This window comes from Rattus norvegicus, chromosome 11, assembly GCF_021556685.1.
Source record: "Rattus norvegicus strain SHRSP/BbbUtx chromosome 11, alternate assembly SHRSP_T2T, whole genome shotgun sequence".
Taxonomy (NCBI): Eukaryota; Metazoa; Chordata; class Mammalia; order Rodentia; family Muridae; genus Rattus; species Rattus norvegicus.
In genome coordinates, this window is record NC_141544.1 from 94,015,368 (window position 1) to 94,038,041 (window position 22,674).

The following is a 22,674-nucleotide window of genomic DNA, read 5'->3' on the forward strand; positions in this document are numbered from 1 at the left end:
CGCCCGCAGCTGCGCCTGCGCGCTCACCTCCAGCGGCGACTACAAGTCCCGTCAGTCTCCGAAGCTTTCAAGCTGACACATCCGAGTGCCCTAAGTCTAGCAAAACTACAACTACCGACAGCCTTCGAGACAGAGTCGACGTCGGCCTCAGTGCGTCTTGCTGGCAACACGGGTCATGGTACGCTCCACAGACTATTTGCTTCACTGAGAATCACGGGAAGTGTAGTCTCTGTAATCCTTCTCGTTCCTAGTTAGAGGAGGTAGGCTTTAAGAGACCAAAGCTGTTTGTTGAAACCAATTGTAAATTTTGAATTATTAGATTTTTATTGTCTCCAGATTTCGAAGAGTGGCTATATTCACTTTACAAACACAACTTGCATAAGCCCGTTACTGCTGAATTTATTGCTTTTTAACACATTTGATTCTCCCGAGGTTTTATATATATTCCAGGATAGGACTGAGCCCTTTCTCAGGGATAATTATCCAAACAGAAAGGCTGGGAAGGAAAGCACTAATTCTTGGTAAAACACTAGTGTTTTTCTCAGCAAAATCTGTGACTGTGGTGTGCTGGTGACATATGCCGTTAATTCCAGAGCTCTGAAGGCAGAGGCAAGAGCATCTCTGTGAATTTGAGGCCAGCCTGGTCTAAATAGGGAGTTTCAAGACATCCCAGGCTACAAAAGGGAGCCTGTTTGTCCACCACTCCAGTTTAGTTGGGCATGGGATTTTAAAATCCCATTTCTCATCTGGGCAGTGGTGGCACATGCTTTTAATCTCAGCACTCAGGAGGCAGAGGCAGAGGCAGAGGCAGGCAGATCTCTGAATTCAAGGCCAGCCTGGTCTATAGATCGAGTTCTAGGACAGCCAGGGATATACAGAGAAACCCTGTCTCAACCTTAAAAAAAAAAAAAAGATTTCTTATGATATCCAAACTGAGAATGAGGCAGAACCAACCCGAACACAAACGGCTGTCTGATTTTTGCCAAATCTAGAAAAGTTGGTTTTTCTCTCAGTGGACAGAGACATCTGTTGCCTAAACAGGCCAGAGACTTCTATGGCAGAAAGGAAGGGGTGGGTGTTCAAATCTGGTTGCTAACCCTACTATTCCTAGCAACCTCCTTCCAGAAGCCAAAACCCAGAAACTTGTAACCTTTGAAGGCTTCATGTCTATCTTCACAAAAGCTTTCTCTTCCCAACATACCCTAAAAGTTTAGAGTAAATTAGTGATAACAACAACAACAACATAGAAATAGAAATAGTAATAATAATAGCTACCATTTATTGAGCACCTACTCTATTATGTGCCAGGCACTGTGCTAGGCACTTTTCGTACAATATCTAATTTAAATCCTCACAACAACCCTGTGAGGTAGGTATTATTATCATCATTTTACATATGGGAGGACTGAGGCTCCAGAGAGGTTAAATAACTCTATTACACAATCAAAAATGATAGAGCTGGAAATCAAGCCCAAACCAACCTGACTCCAAATCCCATGCTCTGTAATGTAAGGAAGGGAGAGGAACAGCTGAACTTCAGAGTGTCTGAGTATAAGGGTGTGAGATGCTGACTAAGCCCGTGTAGGTGTGGCTTGTAATGAAGGTCACAAGGGCAGGAATTCGAGAGGAATAATACTTGGCTGGGGACATATGGACAAGCCTGGGGAGATGTCCAGTGGGGAATAAAAACAGATCTAAAGAGAGGGGAAGCTGGGGTGGGAGATCCAGATTTAGAAGTGGCCAGCATATCAACAGCTTAAGAAGAGAGTGGCTGACCCTATGGGGGAAAGGGGGGAAGAAAGGGACATGAGCCAAAGGCAGGATAATGGGAGCACTGGTGAGGGATTCTCAAGAGAACAGGAAAAGGCAGAGTCAGAGAGAACTGAAGACAGCGAAGATCAAGTCATGCTTCTAACATAGCCCTTTGTTCATTAAAGTCCCTGGAAATATGTTAAATGAATGTCAAAATATCCCTACCTCAGGTTGCCCCCAAACCTGGGCTAAGGACATCTTGATGGGGGAGACATTTGCTGGGGCATGCTAGGCAAGCACTACACAGCTATTTCCTCAGCTGACACCCTTGACTGAAAATTTAAAGAGTCTGGATAAGTCAGAGTTTATAGCGGTGTTTTGAAGAGGAAATTATGATTTAAGGTAGAAAACAGTTAACTGGAACGGTCTGGAAGCCCCAGTTGTCTGCTCGTATAGCTTCAACTGGCCTGTGTCCCCAGGGTTCATGGGGAAGATGAAACAGAGCAGGTACCCGGAGATGTGGGGCAGAAGGGAAGTAGAGAATGATCTGTCAGTTACCGGAGAGCCCTCTGGTGAGCCCCAGCTTTTGGACTTTTATCTAAGTACAAAGATGTTGGGAACATGTAAGGGAAGCTTAAGGGCTAGCTGAAGGGAAGAGGACGTCAGGGACCAGCCCTACTATCTAGGAGATGACTTGGAAAAAGGGTCCAGCCCTCTGGCCAGGGACCAGCCCTGAGGCTTCTGTAAACTTGCATAGGCGTGAGAGAGAGACAGAGACAGAGACAGAGAGACAGAGACCAGGGGTTGGGGGGAGAGACTCACATGTGTATGTATATCTATGTGTATGAGGTGGAGGGGAGCGAACTTCTCTACTTCTCTCTGAAAAGAGTAGTCAGTTATGCATGGGGGAAGCTGAGGCCCTTCCCAAAAGCCTAGTGACCTTGAAGTGTGGGTCCTGTGGGGGCTGGACATCCTTGGGAAGCCCTGAGGGAGCTGAAGCAGAGTTCCTGGTCTCCTTGGAGGCTGGGCCTCCCTTTCCTGGGGACTCACAGAAAGTCAAAGAGCCCGAAATTCTTGGCTGCTCCAGACCCAGGGAAATTTGAAGGAAGAAAAAAAGAAGAGAAATGTTTCAGGCTCAGAAGTTAGGAGAGCCTATTGGTTAGTAGGGTTAGATCTCGGGGAACCAGAGCACAGGGCAGGCATGGATGGGGCCCAGGCACCTGGGGGGGGGGGGCAGGATGGCTCTCTGGGCTTCTGATTGGGGCTGGGTCCAAGCAGGGACAGACAGCACAGATGCCTACTAGAGGTGGCTACAGCTGTAGGGTGAAGGTCTGAAGCAGCGGGCAGGCCAGTTAGGAAGGGAAAGACCATTTTTTGGTGTCAGTATGGTGGGGCAATATCCTGATCTCTGTACACATGCTTACGGAGGTGGGCAAAAGGGTACCGAGGAGGGAAGGTGGGCATAAGATGTGGCACTGCTGGGGTTAGCTCCTAAACGTGCGGGTGGAGGAGCATCAGGAATTAACACTAGCAGTGCAGAGGCAGGGACATGAAAAACCCTGGGAAGCCCGGAACTGGGTGGAATGGGGATGGTTAGTGGACAGAGGCACCAGCTGGGCTAGAGGCAGGTTAGGGGCTGAAGCATGGATGAGTAAAGACTTCTCATCCTTGCTGCTACCAGCAAGCAGTAGCAGTTAGTTCCATTTATTTCCCTTTCAGGTACCAAAGTTTAAAAAAAAAAAAGGCCGACTGAGATGGGGGTGCAGCCGGCTGAGGGGTGAGAGCTGGAGAGGGGCCCGGATCACATCACATCCACAAAGAACTCACTGGGGTTTCCCATTGCCATGCGGAAGGACTGTCTGCTGGCCGTCAGTTCCGGGGGCACCGAGGCCAGGTCACGCCCTGGAGGGGCTCCTGGGGGCCCCATGGCTGCAGGCGGTGGGGTCATCATCAGCATCGGGGGACCATAGAGAGGGGGCACTCCGGGTGGGCCATAGCTTGGGTGTGTGTGGTGGCTGCGCAGGCTACTGGTCAGTGAATGATGACTGCGGTGGCTGTGCTCGCTGGCCGCTGGGCCTGAGCGCTCGCTTGGTGCCCGCTCCCGTGGCCCCCGCAGACTGCTGCGTGTAGTGTGGTCTGACTCGCTGCCGCTACCACCTGACTTTGAGTCCCCAGCTTTTGGGTCCTTCTCCTTGCGCCGGTCGCTGCCACTTCGGTTGGAGCCACTGCTCCTACTACCTGTAGAAAAAAAAAAAACAGGCCCAGGATGGAGGTGCAGAGGTGGCCGGGGCTCCCTACAGATCCTTCCAGCTGGGTCTCTCTGACCTACCTTCACTGTGCTGACTGCTGGCGCTGCCCCCAGCGTAGCTGTAGCCCAGCTCCGGGAAGCCTGGGTGTGGGTTGTACGGGTGCGGAGGTGGTGGGTACTGGTAAGGGAAAGCCATAGGCCAAGGGGCAGCCCCTGGGTGCGGCAGAGGAGCCAGTGTGTCCTGGTCAGAGGCACCACTGGAGCCATCATGGTCGTGCAGCGATAGGTTGGCCATGTCTGTGGGAAGAGGACTCAGGTAAGCTGGTCTATTGTGGTTCCACACCTACAATCAGGTCTCCAGCAGAAGGCACCACAGGCAACAGTGTTAAAGTTTACGGCCAGAACCGGAGGCCTGCAGATCTCTTTGGCCACTGGCCTCTCTCAATAGCTGTACAGCCAATCCCCACATCTAATCTCCAAGACCTTCAAAGTTTCCTGACACGGGTTCAAGTCCAACCTAGACTACATAGTAAGTCTGAAGCCAGGCTAGGCTCCATTAACACAGTCTCAAAAACAAAACAACAGCAACAAAAAAGACTCCCAAATGAAACAAAAACAGCAAAAACTAAACAAGATTTACTCTACCCACCCCACCTCTCACTTTTTTCTTTCTTTCTTTCTTTCTTTCTTTTTTTTTTTTTTTCAGAGCTGGGGATGGAACCCAGGGCCTTGGGCTTGCTAGTCAAGCGCTCTACCACTGAGCTAAATCCCCAACCCCCACCTCTCACTTCTTATTTTGCCACTTTTTCTTTGGTTGAGAGGAACTGAGTTGGGGAATGTAGAAGGCTGAAGTACTAGAAGCCACCAGGGGTTGTACCATGACTCGTAAGCACAGTATCCAGCGACCCCCAAAAGAGGTAATAACCGCTTCTCCAGGCAAGGAACAAAAGTCCAGAGAGGAGAGCAGAGCTGCAGGCAGAGCAGAAGCTGAGGTGCTCACACTCCTGCCTTTCAGGTAATTATGAGGGGGATGTTTGGGGAAACTCAGTGAGCCTTTGCCCTCCCTCCTCTTGCTCCTCCTAAATAATAGGAATGATAATAATAACACTTATTAAAAGCCCAGAATGAGGGTAGAGAGACAGTTTAGGAACTAAGAGCGCGTGTTGCTCTTGCAGAAGATCTGGGTTTGATTCCTAGCAGCATAAATGGCTCACAGCCATCTGTAACTCCAGTCCCATGGCACAGTGGCCTTTCTGGGCACTGCATGCACATGGTGCTCAGAGGTACACGCAGGCAAGACTCATACGCAAAAATTAAATAAATCTTAAAAAGTAAAAGTTCAGAATGAGCTGGGTGTGGTAGCTTATGCCTTTAATCCCAACACTCAGGAGGCAGAGGTAGGCCTGAGAATTCAAGGCTACCTTGGGCTACATAGTGAGTTCTAGGAAAGCCAGACCCCATGTAGTAAAGGGTCTGTTTCAAAAGAAAAAGAGGGAGAGGAGGAGGAAAAGGGGGGAGAGGAGGAGGAAGAAGAAGAAGAGGAGGAGGAGGAGGAGGAAGAGGAGGAAGAGGAGGAGGAGGAGGAAGAGGAGGTCCAGAATGGCCTGTGTGTTCGTGTGCATCTGACATTCCTGCAGGACTGGGAAGTCCGCCAACTCAGACTACACAGCAGTAGGGGAGGGGAAATTAAAAGAGAGGCAGAATCCTAAATAAATACAATGGTTTTTTAGGGCCTCCTCTATAGAAGGCTCTTGCCCTGGTCACATTTGCTATTGTGGAGAGTGGAGATGGGGTGGAAGGGCCAGAAAGAACAACTCAAATGCCTCCACTGTGCCCTGACTCTAGGCATTACTTCATGGGTTTCTTCCATCCTTGAAACTGTGTACTTCCTAAAGGTAAGCAGTCCTCTCAAGAGCTGGAGCTTCCATGCAGGGAGTAAAATAGGCTACTAGGGCTGATTACCTGCCGAGGACCTGCTCACGTGCACCTCAATTCTAAGAAAGCTATAATTGCCCTGTAGAGGCCACCTACACCATTAGATCTACCTCCAAGCCCAAGGTGATCCAGCCAGCTCTGCAGGAAGAAGCCAGGGTATGAGGCTCTGAAATTGCTTATGGAGCCGGATAGCCAAGCCTCTGACTTGGCAGCCACAGGCAATGAAGGAAAGCAGTGTCCTGTATTGGCTCACACTCAAAGGCCTGCTGATGTCTTTAGCCTATAAGGTGCTGTCCAGAGAACCAACAATAAACTCCATAGTGAGCACATAGTTCCTCATTGAGCCTGCCACATTCCCCATGCTGCAGACTATGACCTCAAAGAAGGAAAAGGTTTTTCTGTCAGCACACCCTGAGCCAACTCTTGGGTGGCCTAGGTGAGGGACCCAGCTAGGCCCAAGAATAAACATCTTTTGAGCAAAACTGCTATGGCTGTCTTGGAAGCTTTGTATATTCCAAGATGTCTAGGGCCCTGGGCTGATGTCTGCTAACAATGACAAAAATAACTAATTTCTCTGAGTCTACTAAACTATTAATGGAAAATATACCCAATTTCAGAGAATGGGATGTGAAAATAGAAGTGCATCTTATAATCAGTTAAATAATGAATGGCAGGCAGCTTTTATGGAGCACTTCTTGTGGGTCACACACTATTCTAAATGGGTGTACATACATTATGTTATGCTTAAGACATCTCCATGGGATGAGTTCTAGCTTACTTCCGTCTCGAACTTAGAAGCTAACACACCTACTGTGATCACAGTAACAGTAGAGTAAGAACTATCTGAGTCCTTGGGGCTGGGGATTTAGCTCAGCGGTAGAGCGCTTGCCTAGGAAGCGCAAGGCCCTGGGTTCAGTCCCCAGCTCCAGAAAAAAAAGAACCAAAAAAAAAAAAAAAAAAAAAAAAAAAGAACTATCTGAGTCCAAAAATCCTATCACACCTCTGTAAGAGTTGCCGAGGCCAGGAGCCCCAACCTCTACCGAGAGACGCTGCTCTGCAGTGCCAGCCACCGGGTCCCAGAAGCATCTGATCAGTCCTGGGTGTCAGCCAGCACCACAGGTGTAACAGCTGTGTGGGCAGGGGCGGCGGCTGGGCTAGGACTCAGCTGCTGGCACGAACAGCAATGCCTGTGTGAGGGCCTCTGTAGGCTAAAGAGAAGGAAGGGTCTCCTTAGATTATGCTCAGTGGCTCAGGATGAAGTCTCGTAAAGTCCTCTGCTACTGACAGTTTCTCCAGCTTCACACCACGGTACAGTTTACTCCCAGGGCTCTTAGAAAGACCAGGACTCCCTTGCCAGTCCATATCCTTGCTGAGACCATGTGTTTTGGAGCACTGTGTCCCTTGAGAAGCCCAGAACAGTGTGAACTAGAGTCAGAAGAGCTGGAACCAAAGCCTATCTCCTTTGTTTCTAACTGTGAGACCTAGCGTAGACTGTTTTACACCAATAAATTGATTTCTTCATTTGATAACATGGATATACCCACCCCCACCCCCACCCCACTAGGAGGTGAAGGCTGAGTGGGATGGTAGGATGACAGCTCAGAAACCACTGGCACCATGTCAAGCATAGAACAGGCACTTAGTGGCAGGCTCCACAGGGAGATGGGAGGGCAGTGAAGAGGCTCCATCAGGCTCTGCTTGTACTGTGGGCCTTTGCGCTTTGAGCCAGACCCCAAGTCAGAGCTTGGAGTTAGGCTTCCTGGAGTCAGCCATCCTATCACAGAGCACCTCCTTACTTCCATCCAGGAGACGAGAAGGTGGGGGATTCTGGGGTGGTAGCATTCACTTATATTCCCATTACTCAGGAGGCTGAGGCAGGGGGATTCCTGCAAATTCAAGTCAAGCTGACTACACAGCAGCTATTAGGTCAGCATGATTTATGTCGCATGGCCCTGTCTCATAAAGGGGGAGGGTGGTGGGAAGACACGTACTGCCACAGAGGTCACCAAAGATGTAGTAGCACTGCTCAGAGAACGTGATCTTGTTGACCGTGTGGCGGATGAATCCAGCCTTCAGCAGGTTGCTAGCGTACTTGCGGGCCTCCCGCCGGTCGGTGAATCCTTCCACATTGTGATACAGCCAGTCCACCACATCTGAGCCTGGGGACAAGGCTGCCAGTTGATTTGGGTTCCTCTAGCTCACAGAAGCTATGATGCCAGGGCGGTTAACAACCCAAAGGTAGGCGAGGAAGAGCCCGGGTCCCCACCCTGCCCTGCCCCTGTCTCCACAACCTGTCCTTCATCTTGCAGTAAGGCTCTCACCGATGAAAGCATTGGGAATGGTAATCTTGAGCCACATGCGGTCTCGGACCTCCAGCCCTGACTCGGGGGAGGCCATGGCTTTTACGATGGCCGCCATGTCACTGTGGATGGAGAGGTGGAAATCATCTAGGCCTGGGGGAAGGGGCAGAGCAGTGAGACAAAGAGGCTGTGGAGTTAGGAAAACAGGAGTGGCATCTCAGCTCTCCCACTCAACAATGACAAGCCCACCACCAACTCCTTGGACAGTCTCCCCTCCTGTAAAAATGAATGATTAGTGTCTTCACAAGGACATGTGACAGAGGAGCCTAAGCACATGCACATGGGATGACAGTAAACTGGTGCTCCCTCATGTCACGCAGTACCAAGGCTCTAGTTAGAACCTCTCATCGAACCCCACAGGAACCTGGGAAGCATATACTAGTAGCCCCATTGTATGAGAGGAAACTGAGGCTCCGTGGGTGCTCATGGTATGTTAAGAAGCAAACAGTGTTCAGTGAGGCTCTGCGTGCCCTCTGGGGAAGAGCTACGGTGTCCCCTCGAAGGCTCCCCCCGATGCACAGTGGGTCCCTCCACCAATCCTCCCACCTGGCCCGTCTGCTGGGTGGCCCAAGGGACAGACTTGAATACTCACGTTCTGTGTCGGGGATGGAGCTGGTGATGGAGGAGCTGGTGGAGGTGATGGTGCTTAAGGAGGGGCTCATGCCATAGGCAGGGAAGGTTCCTGTCATGGCTGCAGTGTGGGAGACCCAGGCTGCAGGGTCAATGGGACGGATGGGCTCACCTGCGGGGAAGATGGGTCATCACAGGCTGCCCACCCTGCCTATTACAGTGTCTAACATGTAAGGAGAAGAGAGGAGCATGGTTTATACAGCCAACACCAACTTTACGGATGATCCCTTGTCTACTTACTCCGGGGTAATGTGAAGCAGCCACGAGGACTTGGGTCCCAGCACTTGGCTACAGTCAGAGTGATGGGCCTGAAAGCAAGGTTGTCCTAATAAAGGCAGGATGCACACAGGCCAGACCAAGTCTCCTGCCAGAAGTGCCTAGCCCACCTTCCCCCAGTCCCATGCTGTTCATACCCTGGTTTGTGCACGATCTCCCGAAGCACTCTGACTGCATCATCATTACTCATGTTCTCGAAGTTGATCTCATTTACCTGAGAAAGAGGGCTAGGAGTGAGAAAACAGGGAGTGCTCAGGAGATGGACAGGGGAGCTGGGGTTGAGGGTTTTCCCAGGGTAGTAGACGATACCTGCAACAGCATATCTCCCGGCTCAATGCGTCCATCAGCCGCCACTGCCCCACCCTTCATGATGGAGCCAATGTAGATGCCCCCATCACCTCGCTCATTGCTCTGGCCCACAATGGAGATGCCCAAGAAGTTATACTTTTCTGCAGGGAATAATTTAACACCTTGAGAAGGGCAGGGTTCCTACCCAAATTCCCAGCTCCTTGTTAGTACAGGGCAGAAAGGGGCAATAATTAACATCACAACCAGGCAAACATTACTGTACAGTATACACATAGACACACTTTCGATTTTCCTACTGGTTATGAGGCAGCGACTCTGAACACCCTCTTACAGACAGGCAAGACCTAAGTGACCTTTCTAAGACAGAAAGCATCAGGAAGTAAACTCAGATTTAAGTTCCCAAGTTACAGCTCTTTTGGTCATATTATCTGCCTTTACATTTTTTTATTTCATTTTTATCTATTTGTTTTGTGTGTGTGTGTGTGTGTGTGTGTGCAGGTTGGAGGGCGACTTGTAGGAGTCAGCCTCTCTTTTCACATAGGTTCTAGGGTCTGAACTCTAGGCATCAGGGTGAGTGGCAGGCCCACCTGCTGAGCCTTTTAAAGAGTAAGGAAGTATGTAATGGCAAGAAATCACTCCCCCAGGAAGCCTCCCAGGTGCCGTGCTCTGCTCCCATCGTTCTCTGTTTACCTGTCACAGCTCTGACACTGAACTACTGAAATGGTTATATGATGTCTCACGCAGTATTTACAGAAGCGCAACTTCAGAATAGGGAACATATCTTTTCTTCCTGTATTGGATACGGAACCCCCAGAGCCTTGTAGTATACCACTGAGACCCACCCCAAACCCCAGAAAACGTACGCTGCGTTTCCCAGAACCCCTTTTTCCACTGAGAGGCATTTGGAAGTGCCGCCAGACTCACCCATGTTGAGAGTCACTGTGATGATGTTGAGAGACATAGTGGAGTCTGTGATGCTGCTGAAGGAGGAGGACTGGAAGAGACAGTGGCTGTGAGCAGTGCTTGGAGTGGGTGGGGAGGAGGGTTCCCACCCGGTTCTTCCTCAGCACACCACCCTTACCCACTAAGCTCCCCAACACCGAACCAAACAGAAGGGCTCTGAGGAAGAAAGCTGTGGTCCTGCCTAGGAAGGACTTACAGTCTAACCTCCTGCTCATCCTCCTGAATATCCAACAGCCCATACCCGCTCAATCCGGGAGACCTTCTGCTTCCGTCGCCGCCGCTTGTGTCTTCTCATTAGGCGTGAGGCACTGCTCTGTTCTGTGGAGCTGCTGAACCTGTGGGGCCCAAAGTCGTTCCCCACCAGGCTGGCCCATCCTTGCCTCATAAGAGGCACAGGAGAGCCCTGATCCCACCACAATGGCCACATCCCTCCAGAGGTGAAGAATCAGCGGGGTTCAAACTTCCTTATGGGTCTCTCTCTCTCTCTCTCTCTCTCTCTCCCTCTCTCTCTCTCTCTCTCTCTCACACACACACACACACACACACACACACACACACACACACACATACACACACACCCATCCATCCCCCCATTCCCATCCCTGCTCCTATGAAAGTCAAGTCCCACCTGCTGGTGGAGTCATCCTCATCTGAATCAAAGAAACTGGTAGTCTCCAGCTCGCTGCTCATGAGGGTAGATGAACTGTCATAGCCACCTGGCTCCCGTCGCCGCTCGCCCTTTGTGGTTCCATTGAGGCGGGCTGCTGCGAGGGAGATGGGCAGCTGGGTCCATACAAGGCTCAATGCAGGGAACAAGGGATATAAGGAAAGCAAGATGTGAAGGGAGCAAGCCAGAGGTTGAACAGCACCCAGGCATACCCAGAACTCGGGAAGCAGGGTAAAGAGGCAGGGAGCTGGCTAGAAGCTACCAGGAGGAGCCAGAAGTGAGAATACACACCGTGCTCAGGGCCATCCCTCCGTCTGGGCCGCTCTCGTTGGGCAGATACCAAGGAGTCGGTCTCTGTGTCATTGTCCAAGTTCTCCTGGCTGCCCCCACTAGCATGAGGGCTAAAGGGTAGAGAGGACTTGGTGGAGAAGAGAGAGGGCTAGGGGCTCCCTTTCCCAGCCCTGGTTTGCACTAAGCTGTCCCTTCCCCATGGGCCGTTCCCACCTTCGAGTCACACTTACTGGAAGGACGGGGGCCGAGAGTCACCGATGCCTCCTGTGCGTTCCATTGAAGGAGGCAGCTCTGAGGGGTTGTCAGCACAGAAAGGGGCTGGCTCTGGGTGTGAGCCCTCGGCCGATACCAGCTGCCAGAAAAAAAAACGAATGGTCACAGCGGTGCCAAGGAAAAGCAAGATGTTGCTTCCAGCAGGGCATGAGAGACTGGTCAGAGTAGAATAGAGAAGAAAGGGCCATCCATGCAAGGGCAGCTGAGCAGCCGTGTAAGGAGAGGGGCTGGCAGAAGTAGGGCAGAGCACAGAGGTCAGAGGATGCCAGGTTGCAGTGGATGTCTGGATGGACACAGGAGATCTTTTAATCTGTTTCTCCCTTTCCTCCCTCCACTATTCTCTCACATTTCGTTAAAGGCTGAAGAATCTAGGGTAAGAAACGATTAGAAAACTAAAGGCAGATTCAGATACGAAGGCATAAGATCACCAGTTGCAATCCCAGCTATGCCTTTCTTCCCTCTAACCAACACCAGGATACAGTTGGAGGCTGATGGCTCCTTACCCAGGACACCACCCGGCCATTGAAGCAGGGCAGCTTGGCATTGTCATCCGAGATCTCTTCCTTCACCACTCTGCAAGGAGAAGGGGATGTCAGAGAGCAGTTTCTGATGTAGGAAATCCCAGGGTCCCCATGACTGGAGCTGTCCTTGACCCTACGTGTGAGATCAAGCCATCCCCACAAGACCGTCCAGCTGTGGAGGGACTAGGGACAGCCCTTTAGCACCTCCAGGAAGTAGGACAAAGAGGCAGGAGCTATGGGGAGCAGCTGGAAGTAGAAAAGACACGTTATGCTCTGGGCCATCCCTCCGGCAGGGCCGTATCTGGGCCTTGCTGCAGCACTGGCTTGGCCATCGGGTGATTGTAAATTATAATGGTCACAGGGCACACCTCAGAACCTCCAGAGTGCTTGCTCTGTTCCCAGCATTCCTCTGACCTTCAAAGGGAAAAGGTACGATTCTTACTATTCTTCTTTTCTCTACTAGGAACTGACTTTGTTCTGAGAGCTGTGGGAAAGGAGTTAGGAAATAGGAAAGAGAAGGCATTCAGTGCCCATCCATGTGGTACACATCTGGAACCCCAGGCAGCACTAGGGAGGCTGAGACAGGAGGGTTATGAGGCAAGCCTCAGAGTATGTGACTCTGTTACAAGCAGCAGGAAGAGGCTGGCGAGGCAGCTCAGACAGCAGAGTGCTTGCCCGGCACAGAGAACCATTTGACCCAACACTACGTAAAGATGGGCATGGTTACACGCTTGTAACGCAGCACTGCAGGGGACCAGTGTAAGGTCACTCTTAGCTTCAGAGTGAGCTTGAGGCTGGGATGTATGCGGACCCTCATGCAGCCCCACGAAGGAGAAGAAACTAACAGCGACAATTGTCTGTGTTTACTGAGCGTGTCTTATGGGCCTAGCATTATGCCAAGCCAGTCTATCTACACTCACCACTCACATGCTGGTGTTTGAACCCTAGCCTGTGTGACTCTGCATTTTTTTTTTTTTTTTGTTCTTTTTTTTCCGGAGCTGGGGACCAAACCCAGGACCTTGCGCTTCCTAGGTAAGCGCTCTACCACTGAGCTAAATCCCCAGCCCAGACTCTGCATTTTTTTTTTTTTATCTATTACACGTTCTATCCCTACAGTTAGAACATATAATTAAAAACGACACACAAAAATAGCGGTGGCACATACATGCCTTTAACCTCAGCACTTGGGAGCAGAGGCAGGCTGGCTGATCTCTGAGTTCGAAGCCAGCCTGGTCTACAGAAAGAGTTCTGGGACAGCCAAGGCTATAAAGAAGACAGACTATAAAGAAAAAAAATAATTTTACTCCAGCCTCATTAGAAAGACAATATAAATCTCGTTTCATGAATAAAGAAACCACCATTTGGTTAGTTACCATGGTTATAATACTAAGAGGCGTTAGAGCCGAAATCAAACCCGGGCTGTTCTAACTTCAAGTCTCTCTTGCTCCATGCCATGTTTCTCTCCCCCATGACAGATTGGGGGTGGGGCATTAATGTGGGGGATGAGGGATAGAAACTGTGGAGAGGTACACTATCACTCACCCCAGGAGCGCTGAGCTGGACAAATGTGGCCTTAGGCTATGGGGACACATGCTGAGAATGCAGGGAAGAAGCAGAGAGGGTGAAGGTTTGGCTCCTTGTGACAGTCACATCTTCTTTTTTTTTTTTTTTTTTTTTTATTTAATGGACATGAGATATGAGTACACTGTTGCTGTCTTCAGACCCAACTCAGGACCTTTGGAAGAGCAGTCAATGTTCTTAAGCCCTGAGCCAACTGTCCAGCCTGACAGTCACATCTTTAACTTACAAAGAAGCTGGTAGCCAAGTCTACCATCCTCCCTCCCAGCTCCTCATCCTACCGTCCTCCCTCCCAGCTCCCCGCTCTACCATTTCCAATGCCACAAGGACCCTGAGAAAACAGCTCAGGCCTGCAAGCCAATCTGTATGGTGTCCTGCATGGTAACCTGGCCTTAAGAGAAAAGAGGGTTTGTGTGACACACAGGACTCTCTGTCCTGCTTTGAAACATGTCTTGTGATGGGAAAGTGCTGCCGAGTCTTCCCATCTCCCTTAGCAGACCACACACAGACAGACACATACACACACACACACACACACACACACACACACACACTCACACATACACATATTCACATGCACACATACACACACACATATACACACACTCACACATACACACACATACACACACATACACACACATACACACACATACACACCACGCACACATACACACTCACACACACATACACACTCACACACACATACACACACATACACACCATACACATACACACACATACACACTCACACACACATACACGCCATACACACACATACACACTCACACACATACACACTCACACACATACACACATACACACTCACACAAACATACACACCATACACACACACATACACACTCACACACACGTACACACACATACACACACCACACATACACACATACATACACACTCACACACATACATACACACACATACACACACACATACACACACACACACACATGCACACGCACACACACACTCCATACTACAGGTCGCCAATGCTCTACAAGTCTCTGCTCAATGATCACCTAGTCTTCAGTAGCCTTGGAGGAGCCTCAGATGTAACCTCCCACTGTAGGGCTTGGCCATCCGGGCTCCGTGGCAGTCTCACCAGAACTGTCTTCTCCTCTTTACTGAGTCAAATAAGCACATGCTCAACTCCCAAGTCTATTACGTTGAAGCTCTCCCACCTTAAAGATATCATTTAACTTAGCCAACCTTTGTCTCATCCTGGTAAATGCGATTCCTAGATGCCTGGTATGGTCCAGGAATATAATAAAAACTACTTACTGACTCTCCAACTTTCAGTAAGATTACACTCTCACATTAACTATGTCTTTTCTTTTAAAAGAACTTTATTACATTTTAGCATTCGTATGTGTGTGTGGTGTGTGTATGTGTGTATGCATGTGTACATATGTATGGAGGTCAGAGGACAACTTTCAGAAGTTGCTTTTTTCCCTTCCACTCTATGGGTCCTGAGGATAGACCAGGCTTGGTGGCCCATGGGTTTATGTACTAAGCCATGTCTCTGACGCTCCCAAGTAATTTAATAAAGCTAAGTGTATCCTGCACTTGACAAATATTTTTGGAGACCAGGTGAGAGTTGGGGAATCCTCAGGTTGAGGTGCAGCTTGCTTCCTCCTCTGACATGCTTTCTCTCTTGTCAACAGGGGTCACTGGCCTAGGCTGGCTGAGGTGCATGTTATGTCCCCAGTTTGCCAAGGCTTGCTATCCTCTGGAGAGAAAAGTCTATAATCTATGGCCATTTGCACAGTATTCCTCACTACTGTGACACACACACACACACACACGTACACACACACTTACTCACACACACTCTCTGACACCCATACACACAACACTCACTCACACACACATATACACACACTCATGCACACTCTCTGACACCCATACACACACATAAACACTCACACACTCATGCGCGCGCACACACACACACACACACACACACACACACACACACACACACATCTACAATGTGTGACCCAGACTTTAGATTTTGGAGTGAGAGTCCCCCATATCCAAACAAATTCTGTCATTTACTAGCTGTGTGATCTAGGGTCAGCTTTATTTAGGCCTTTAACATTCTAGCCTAATTTTCAAAGTGGGAAATTAGTGCCTATTTCATAGGCTGGTATGAGGACTCAAAGATGCAAGATGTACAAGTAATAATATATCACTATCAGGCAGACTGTATCATATGATGCACTTGTAAAATAAAAAATGAAATAAACTGTCAACAGGATCCTCTGCTGTCCTAACTTGAAAAGGATAGCCTTGCTGGGTCTTTTGCTCATTTATTCTTGGAGTTTGGGAGGAAGAAGCCAAATAATCACACCCACTTCATTCTTAGCATTGTTCTCAACCCTGATAGAACAGACAATGAATATTTTGCAAAGGGACCACAGGTAAATACAAAATGCTTCAAAGTGGCACATGATAAATGTTGCTTAGTTCAATAGTTGATTTAAAGAAAAATATTTCCCAACAGTGAGCAGATGCAATGGGAGCCCTCTTATAATTGTAGTTAGGTTTGCTCCCACGACAACCTCAGGAAAGCAGGAAGCAGCTCAGAGTGGTCTGCTTGGGAGGCAGAGGCAAGTGGGGGTGGAGATACAAGACTATTCTAATCCCTCAAGACATCTGGCCTAGCATATCCTGAAATATTATCCCAGCTCCTTCGAATAATAAGAAAGACCCTCTTCTTATTCCTCTCATGCCAGGTTGAGACACTCACCTCCTATCCTCAGTTCTTCCAGATACATCATTTTCAGGGTCTTTCAACCAGGTCTTCCTACTCTAAACTACAGCCAGACAATCATCACCACACACAAGAGTCTCATCCCAGGGCAAGAACAGATTTAGCAATAGTCAGATCAATTCTCCACTGTCCACACTCACACACACACACACACTCACACACACTCACACACACACACACACTCACACACACATGCACACACACACACACTTTTAAGAGCTCATCAAATGTCGAGTTCCAGGGCAGAAAATGACAAATAGCCCAGAAGGAGACAGAAGGTGCTTGCCTCCTGGGGCTTGGAGGGCAGGGCTTAGGAGGGAAGCCAGACTAATGTACACTAGAGAGAATATCTCCCCTCACCCAGCTCTGGGGCCTCAGCTGCAAGCAGAGTGCAAGCCTCAGGCAAGTGCATCAGAGGGACCTTCAGGCCTTGGGGGGCCCAGAGAGGGGTGGGGTAGGGTGTGTGTGTGTGTGTGTGTGTGTGTGTGTGTGTGTGTGTGTGTTTGCTCCATAGCCTATAAGTCCGCTGTCCAGTTAATGCAGGCAAGCCTCAGCCCCTTGGATAGGGGTGTGTGTGTGTGTGTGTGTGTGTGTGTGTGTGTGTGTGTCCCCTCTCAGGCCAGCTGCTACAGAACCCTCAGGCTCCAACATTCCAACCTCTCTTAAAGGGGCAGTCCCATCTTCCAAATTGCCCATCAAAAGCCCTGCAGCTGGGTAGGAAGGGGAAGACAAGAGAACACCAACAGGCCCTTCCTGGCTTTCCCATCCAGGCTCTGAAGCTCTATGTAGCATCTCCCCTGGGAACACCATCAGGAAAGAAAAGGCCCCAGCACCTGATTAGTGAAAACTCCTTCTCCGGGCCAGGCAACACCCCATCAGCCCAGGAGAGAGGAGAATCTACTCGACAAACATCAGGTCCAGCATCCAGCCTGGCAGAACAGCCCCCAATTCCTCCTTCTCCAGTTCCAAGTCCCACCAGCTACAGCCCTAGATAGAGCACACTCCAAATAAGGATCTGAGTTGCAGAGCTCAGAGGACTGGGAAGGCAGACCGAGTGTCAGTTTAACTCCAACTCTATGCTTAAAAGGTGGCACCTGGAAGGACTGAGAACTCTGGTTTTGGAGTGGAAAGGATGTATGTCTACGGCGGGCCGCTGGACCGTGGGGAGGTGAAGGGGCTTAAATGATAGGAACCAATTGCTTAGGGAGGGACGTCCCGCTGGGCTGGGGGGTGGGGTGGGGGAGGCAAGGCCTCCAAGAGATGACTGGGAGTCCCTCAAAGTCAAGAGGGTCCCAAGTCACCGAGTCGCTCCTTGCTGGAAGCGGGGTTAGAAACCAGTGCAGCGAGGGGAGTCGGAACTGGCCGCGTTGGCCCCTAGCAGCGGAGCGACCCGAGCTCCCGGGAGGCGGGGCGGGGGCCATCCTCACCCAAAATCGTCGTCCATAGACTTGAAGAAGAACTTATAGCTGGGCCGCTGCAAAACGCCCTTAAAGTCCGCCAAGGTGACGCGCTCGGCGGGCAGGGGCAGCTTCACTAGGTACGGCGTCTCCTGGCCGTCCAAGTGGTAGATGATCTTAGTCTCGCCCATGGCTCCGGCCTCGGCCCCGCGGCGTGCGGCCTGCTTGGGCAGCGGGGCCGGGCCTCTCCGACAGAGCTCGGCGCTCGGCGAGGCCCGCTGCTTAGCCCCGCTCAGCCGCCGGCCGGGGCGCCAGCTCCCTTGTTCTCCGGCCGCTCCCGGGTCCCAGCGCCGCCCGCCACCGCTTCCGCTCCCCACTCACAGCGCTCGGCTGGCGACCGCGACTCTTCCGGTGGCCTCGGCCCTCCCGGCTCTGGGCCGAGCCCAGCGCGGCTCCGCCCCGCCGCCGAGCGGCGCTGGCTGCTTGCCGCAGACTGCCCGCCCACCCGCGGGGCGGCGCTCGCTTCCTTGTGCTCCTGGATCAGGCTGCTGGACCTGGAAGTCTCACCCCGGTGGGCCCAGGGGAACGGTGGGCCGGCTCCCTGGCTGGAGGGGAGGGATGGAAGATAAGTGTCACCTACTGCGGAAGAAAATAGATTTGAAGACCTAACTGGTTCCCTGGAGGGGGGTCGCTTCGACTCGGATCTCTGGATTTTGCTGACAGCACAGTTGCTGTGACCGGACTGTACTGAGTTCCTTGAGGGCTGAGCAAGTTTAAATTTTTATCCCTGTAATCTCAGCGTCTCTATGAGCAAGTAGTTTGAGTAATGGATTGGCGGGTGTGGTGGTGCTTGCCTTTAATCCCGGCACTCGGGAACGAGAGGCGGGTGGCTTTTTGTGAGTTCAAGCCAAGCCTGGCCTACAGAGAGCTCAAGACCCCAGCAGGACTAGGTAGAAAAGTCCTGTCTCTCTCTCTAAAAAAGAAAAAAGAAAGAAAAAGAAAAGAAAAAATGCGAGCTAAGAAAAAGAGCAAGCAGTCAGGTGTGGTAGCAAATGACTTTAGTCTGAACACTGGGGAGGCAGGCAGATCTTTGAGTTGGAGGCCAGCCAGTCTACAGAGCGAGTTCCAGGACTGCCAGGGCTACACAGACAAACTCTGTCTCAACTCCCACCCTGATCCCCAAGTAAAAAAAAAAAAAACCAAAAACAAAAAACAGAAAGCGTAGACATACATGATCGATGATTGGGACAGTAGATGTTAAAAACTAGGTATAGTCAGTCAGTTGGTGGTTCAGCTTCTCAGCTGTAACAATGTATGTCAGGAGTGGCTTCAAAACTCCTGGCAATTCTCCTGCCTCAGGCTTCTGAGTTCTGGGATTACATCCCTGCATTTCAGGACCCATTTTAATCACCTCTTCTGCTCAGAAACCTTCACATTACCCAATATGCCTTTCATATACCCTCAACATGATACACGAGGTCCTTTATAATCTGACACCTACTTCTCTAGACTTCTTGTTACTTCAAAACCAAATTTTTATTATAGGCAGAAAGCAATCAGTAGTAGTTATATCTTTTCAGTTTATATCCTTCATTTATCTTTTTCTCCAAGTAATGTCTGTGCATAACTAAAATGCATTAAGACTTTTCAAGGTTTATTTTTACCCGTGCAGATTTTGGGTATCTGAGGTGATCGGAGGAGGATGTCAGTCCCTTGGAATTAGAGTCACAGGAAGCTGTGATCCACCTGCCGAGATGGTGGAAACTGAACTCAGGGCCTCTGTAAGAACATCAAGCCCTCTTAAATGTTGAGCTGTTTCTACAACCTTAATATTAAAAAGTAAAGAGTCCAGGATGACCTTGAACTTTCTACTCTCCTGCCTCTGTACTCCTGGAGCAGCTGGGGTTAAAGTCATGTGATGCCTGCCTTATTTCTTGATTTACACATTCTAGACATTGCTATTGACTTTCCACTTTTACTTTCTTAAAATATTGAAACCGGACTGGAGAGATGGCTCAGTGGTTAAGAGCACTGTCTGCTCTTCCAGAGGTCCTGAGTTCAAATCCCAGCAACCACATGGTGGCTCACAACCATCTGTAATGAGATCAGATGCCCTCTTCTGGTGTGTCTGAAGACAGCTGTAGTGTGCTCACATACATTAAATGAATAGATATATAAAATATATTAAAATATTGAAACCATGCTTGTTAAATAGAGTACTTAATATCGACAGCATTTTAACTATCAGTCAATGTATACTGCTAAAGTTGTTATATTACTTGCTTCTTTTACTGTTCTTTGGTTGTTTTTATTTTTTAAAAATGTAAGCACCAATGATTCTTTGCAAACATCCCAGTGGTTTTTCAGGACACATTTTGTTCATCCAGTCCAACCTATGAGGTAGTCCAGCTTTGCCTGTTCCTGGAACTTCCCTTCGTTTGCTCCGGTGAACACTGCTTGCTGTCTCTATCAATCCAGCTGTCACCCAGGACTTCTCTGCATCCCCAGAATTTTCTTTACTTCTCCACCAAGCTGGACCTGTTTTCTTGAATACTTTATTCTTAGTTTAGTAAGGCGTATTGCATCCTTTGACAGGTCTCCTTGAAAGCAAGAATGAAAAAGATGGTTTTGGTTCTGGTTTTCTGAGACAGAGTCTGTGGCTGACAATACAAGACGCTCAGGCTGGTCTTAAACTGGAAGTCCTGCCACCACACCTAGGAAGGAATTTGTTTGTTTGTTTGTTTGTTTGTTTATTGGATCTGTGGATGCGGGCATGATTTCTGCTGCTAAGGCCCAGGTTGTGTTTGAGTTGTATGTCTAGAATATGACTGAGGTTGAGGTTGGGGCAGTGGCCTGACAGCCTGAGCTTGATCCTCAGGATCCACATGGTGGAAGGAGACCTCCTGCAAGACCTCTATAGGCATGCTGGCGCTTGTGTATTCCCTAACACTTACACACACACACACACACACACACACACACACACACACACACACACACATTGGAAAAAATAAAATTGAAAATAATTTTCCTTCAGGAATTTGAAGATATTTGTTGTTGTTTATTTTTTTAAACAAAAATCACAATTGTTCAATTTTACCAGTGAAGACTTGGGAGCCAGATACTAAGGCAAAAGCCTACTAGCTCAGAGAGGCAGAGAAAGCGCACAGCTGACCTTCTTCCTCGGCTGACATCCTAGAAGTAATGCCCCTCTCATGAAGTCTCAAGCTTTCAAACTGCATGTCCCTCACCTTCTACTTTCTATGTGTCTCTCTATCCATAATAATCCTATGTTCACTTCCTCTGGATTGACTTTGTATCCTTTTCACCATTATTAATTTCATTTTTTGACAATTTCACTTTATTATAAGATTTCCTATATTACAACCTTTCTAGCTATTCACTTATCCAATATTTCAGATTTTACCTATCCAATACATTGTTATTTATGCATGTTCGGAGAGAATAAAACAAGTATACTTCAGAAACTCGTTATATTCCAACTCTCTCCCTTTATGACAGTTGTCCTACTAGGACAGTGGTCCTATAATTTTTCTGATGTCAAAGGCCATTGTTCCACCCACACAGGTTTGTCAATTAGTCATTTTAAAGGTAAGGCGGTTGGTACCTTTGAAAGACCAACAGCTATTATGTCCTGCTTATGGACAACCTAAATGGTCTGTGACTGTTCTTGAAAATGTCTTTTAATATATTTTTAGAAGCATTATTAATTTTATGGTTTGTTTCTGAGATTGGAGGAATGTTAATCTGTTTTCCATTGCTGCAACAAGTCATATCCCCTATAAATTTATGGCTATTTTAGCCACATATGACTTTAATTTTCCTATCTGTCTTCTGGTCCTATACACTTGACCCATCTTGAACTTTGTTTTACCGGAGATAAGTACTTAGATGAATACTTAGCTCCTGAAGAGGCCAATGTGGATCCCAAGATTTTGGTGAAGTGACTGTTCCATCTGTCCCTCTAGTCAACTAAACCTTGGTCTCTGGTCATTTATAGCAGTTTGCTAAAATACTTATTTTCTGGTCTGGTGCCCTGAATTTCTTGTTTTAGCTACAGAAGCTATTCTGTCCTTGATTTTATCCAGAGCCGTGTTCTTTCTAACAACAGACATTAAATCTTTGGATTGCTCTGTGAATGAGTTTCTCCAAAGCTGACAGGGAATGACTCAATTAACTTTGATATTGGGGCCTATGGGGGGTGGGTTCTTATTGGCAAAGGATTACCTTGCCTGTCCCTTGCTGATCTGCACTCATTATTCCGATGCCAGCCATTGCCACATCTTTTGCATACTCCGGAAGCTGGAGCCTCCTTTTTGTACTTCTCTTGAAAAAATATTGTTTCTAGGTATGCTTTGTCTACAATCCCTTTTCAGATGTCCTTGTTGACCACAATTAAAACATCTGACATTTTGATTTTTCTTAAAACTTAGAAATGACTTCTTCTAACAGAGGAGCATCATAAACATGAGATCCAATATCAGCTGTATTTGTAGTCCCCTCATCTATTGGTGCTATCTTGCCTTTAAAGGCCTAAATAGCCTTTTGCATTAGGAAATAGCATTTTCAAAAGCCAAAGATTCAATTAATATTTGTCTGACTTCTGAATCTGATACTATTTTATTTACAGCTGAAGTCAAATTTTGCAAAAAATCA

General features: G+C 48.8%; 1 protein-coding gene across 7 annotated transcripts; it reads right to left on the reverse strand.

Annotated features, from left to right (window-relative positions):
• Nucleotides 1-1,256: 1,256 nt before the first annotated feature.
• Nucleotides 1,257-18,431, reverse strand: Dvl3 (dishevelled segment polarity protein 3). Of its 7 annotated transcripts, none has more exons than XM_087576071.1 (16): nucleotides 18,028-18,431; nucleotides 12,208-12,277; nucleotides 11,662-11,783; nucleotides 11,432-11,541; nucleotides 11,102-11,234; nucleotides 10,715-10,808; nucleotides 10,435-10,504; nucleotides 9,511-9,650; nucleotides 9,339-9,415; nucleotides 9,166-9,233; nucleotides 8,888-9,037; nucleotides 8,257-8,388; nucleotides 7,927-8,094; nucleotides 4,082-4,297; nucleotides 3,580-3,990; nucleotides 1,257-2,830 (listed from the first exon to the last, which is right to left on the reverse strand). In XM_087576071.1, exons 1-16 carry the CDS (start codon nucleotides 18,186-18,188, stop codon nucleotides 2,799-2,801), a joined length of 2,154 nt encoding a protein of 717 aa, XP_087432197.1. In that variant the 5' UTR covers nucleotides 18,189-18,431; the 3' UTR covers nucleotides 1,257-2,798.
• Between the last annotated feature and the right edge of the window lie 4,243 nt (nucleotides 18,432-22,674).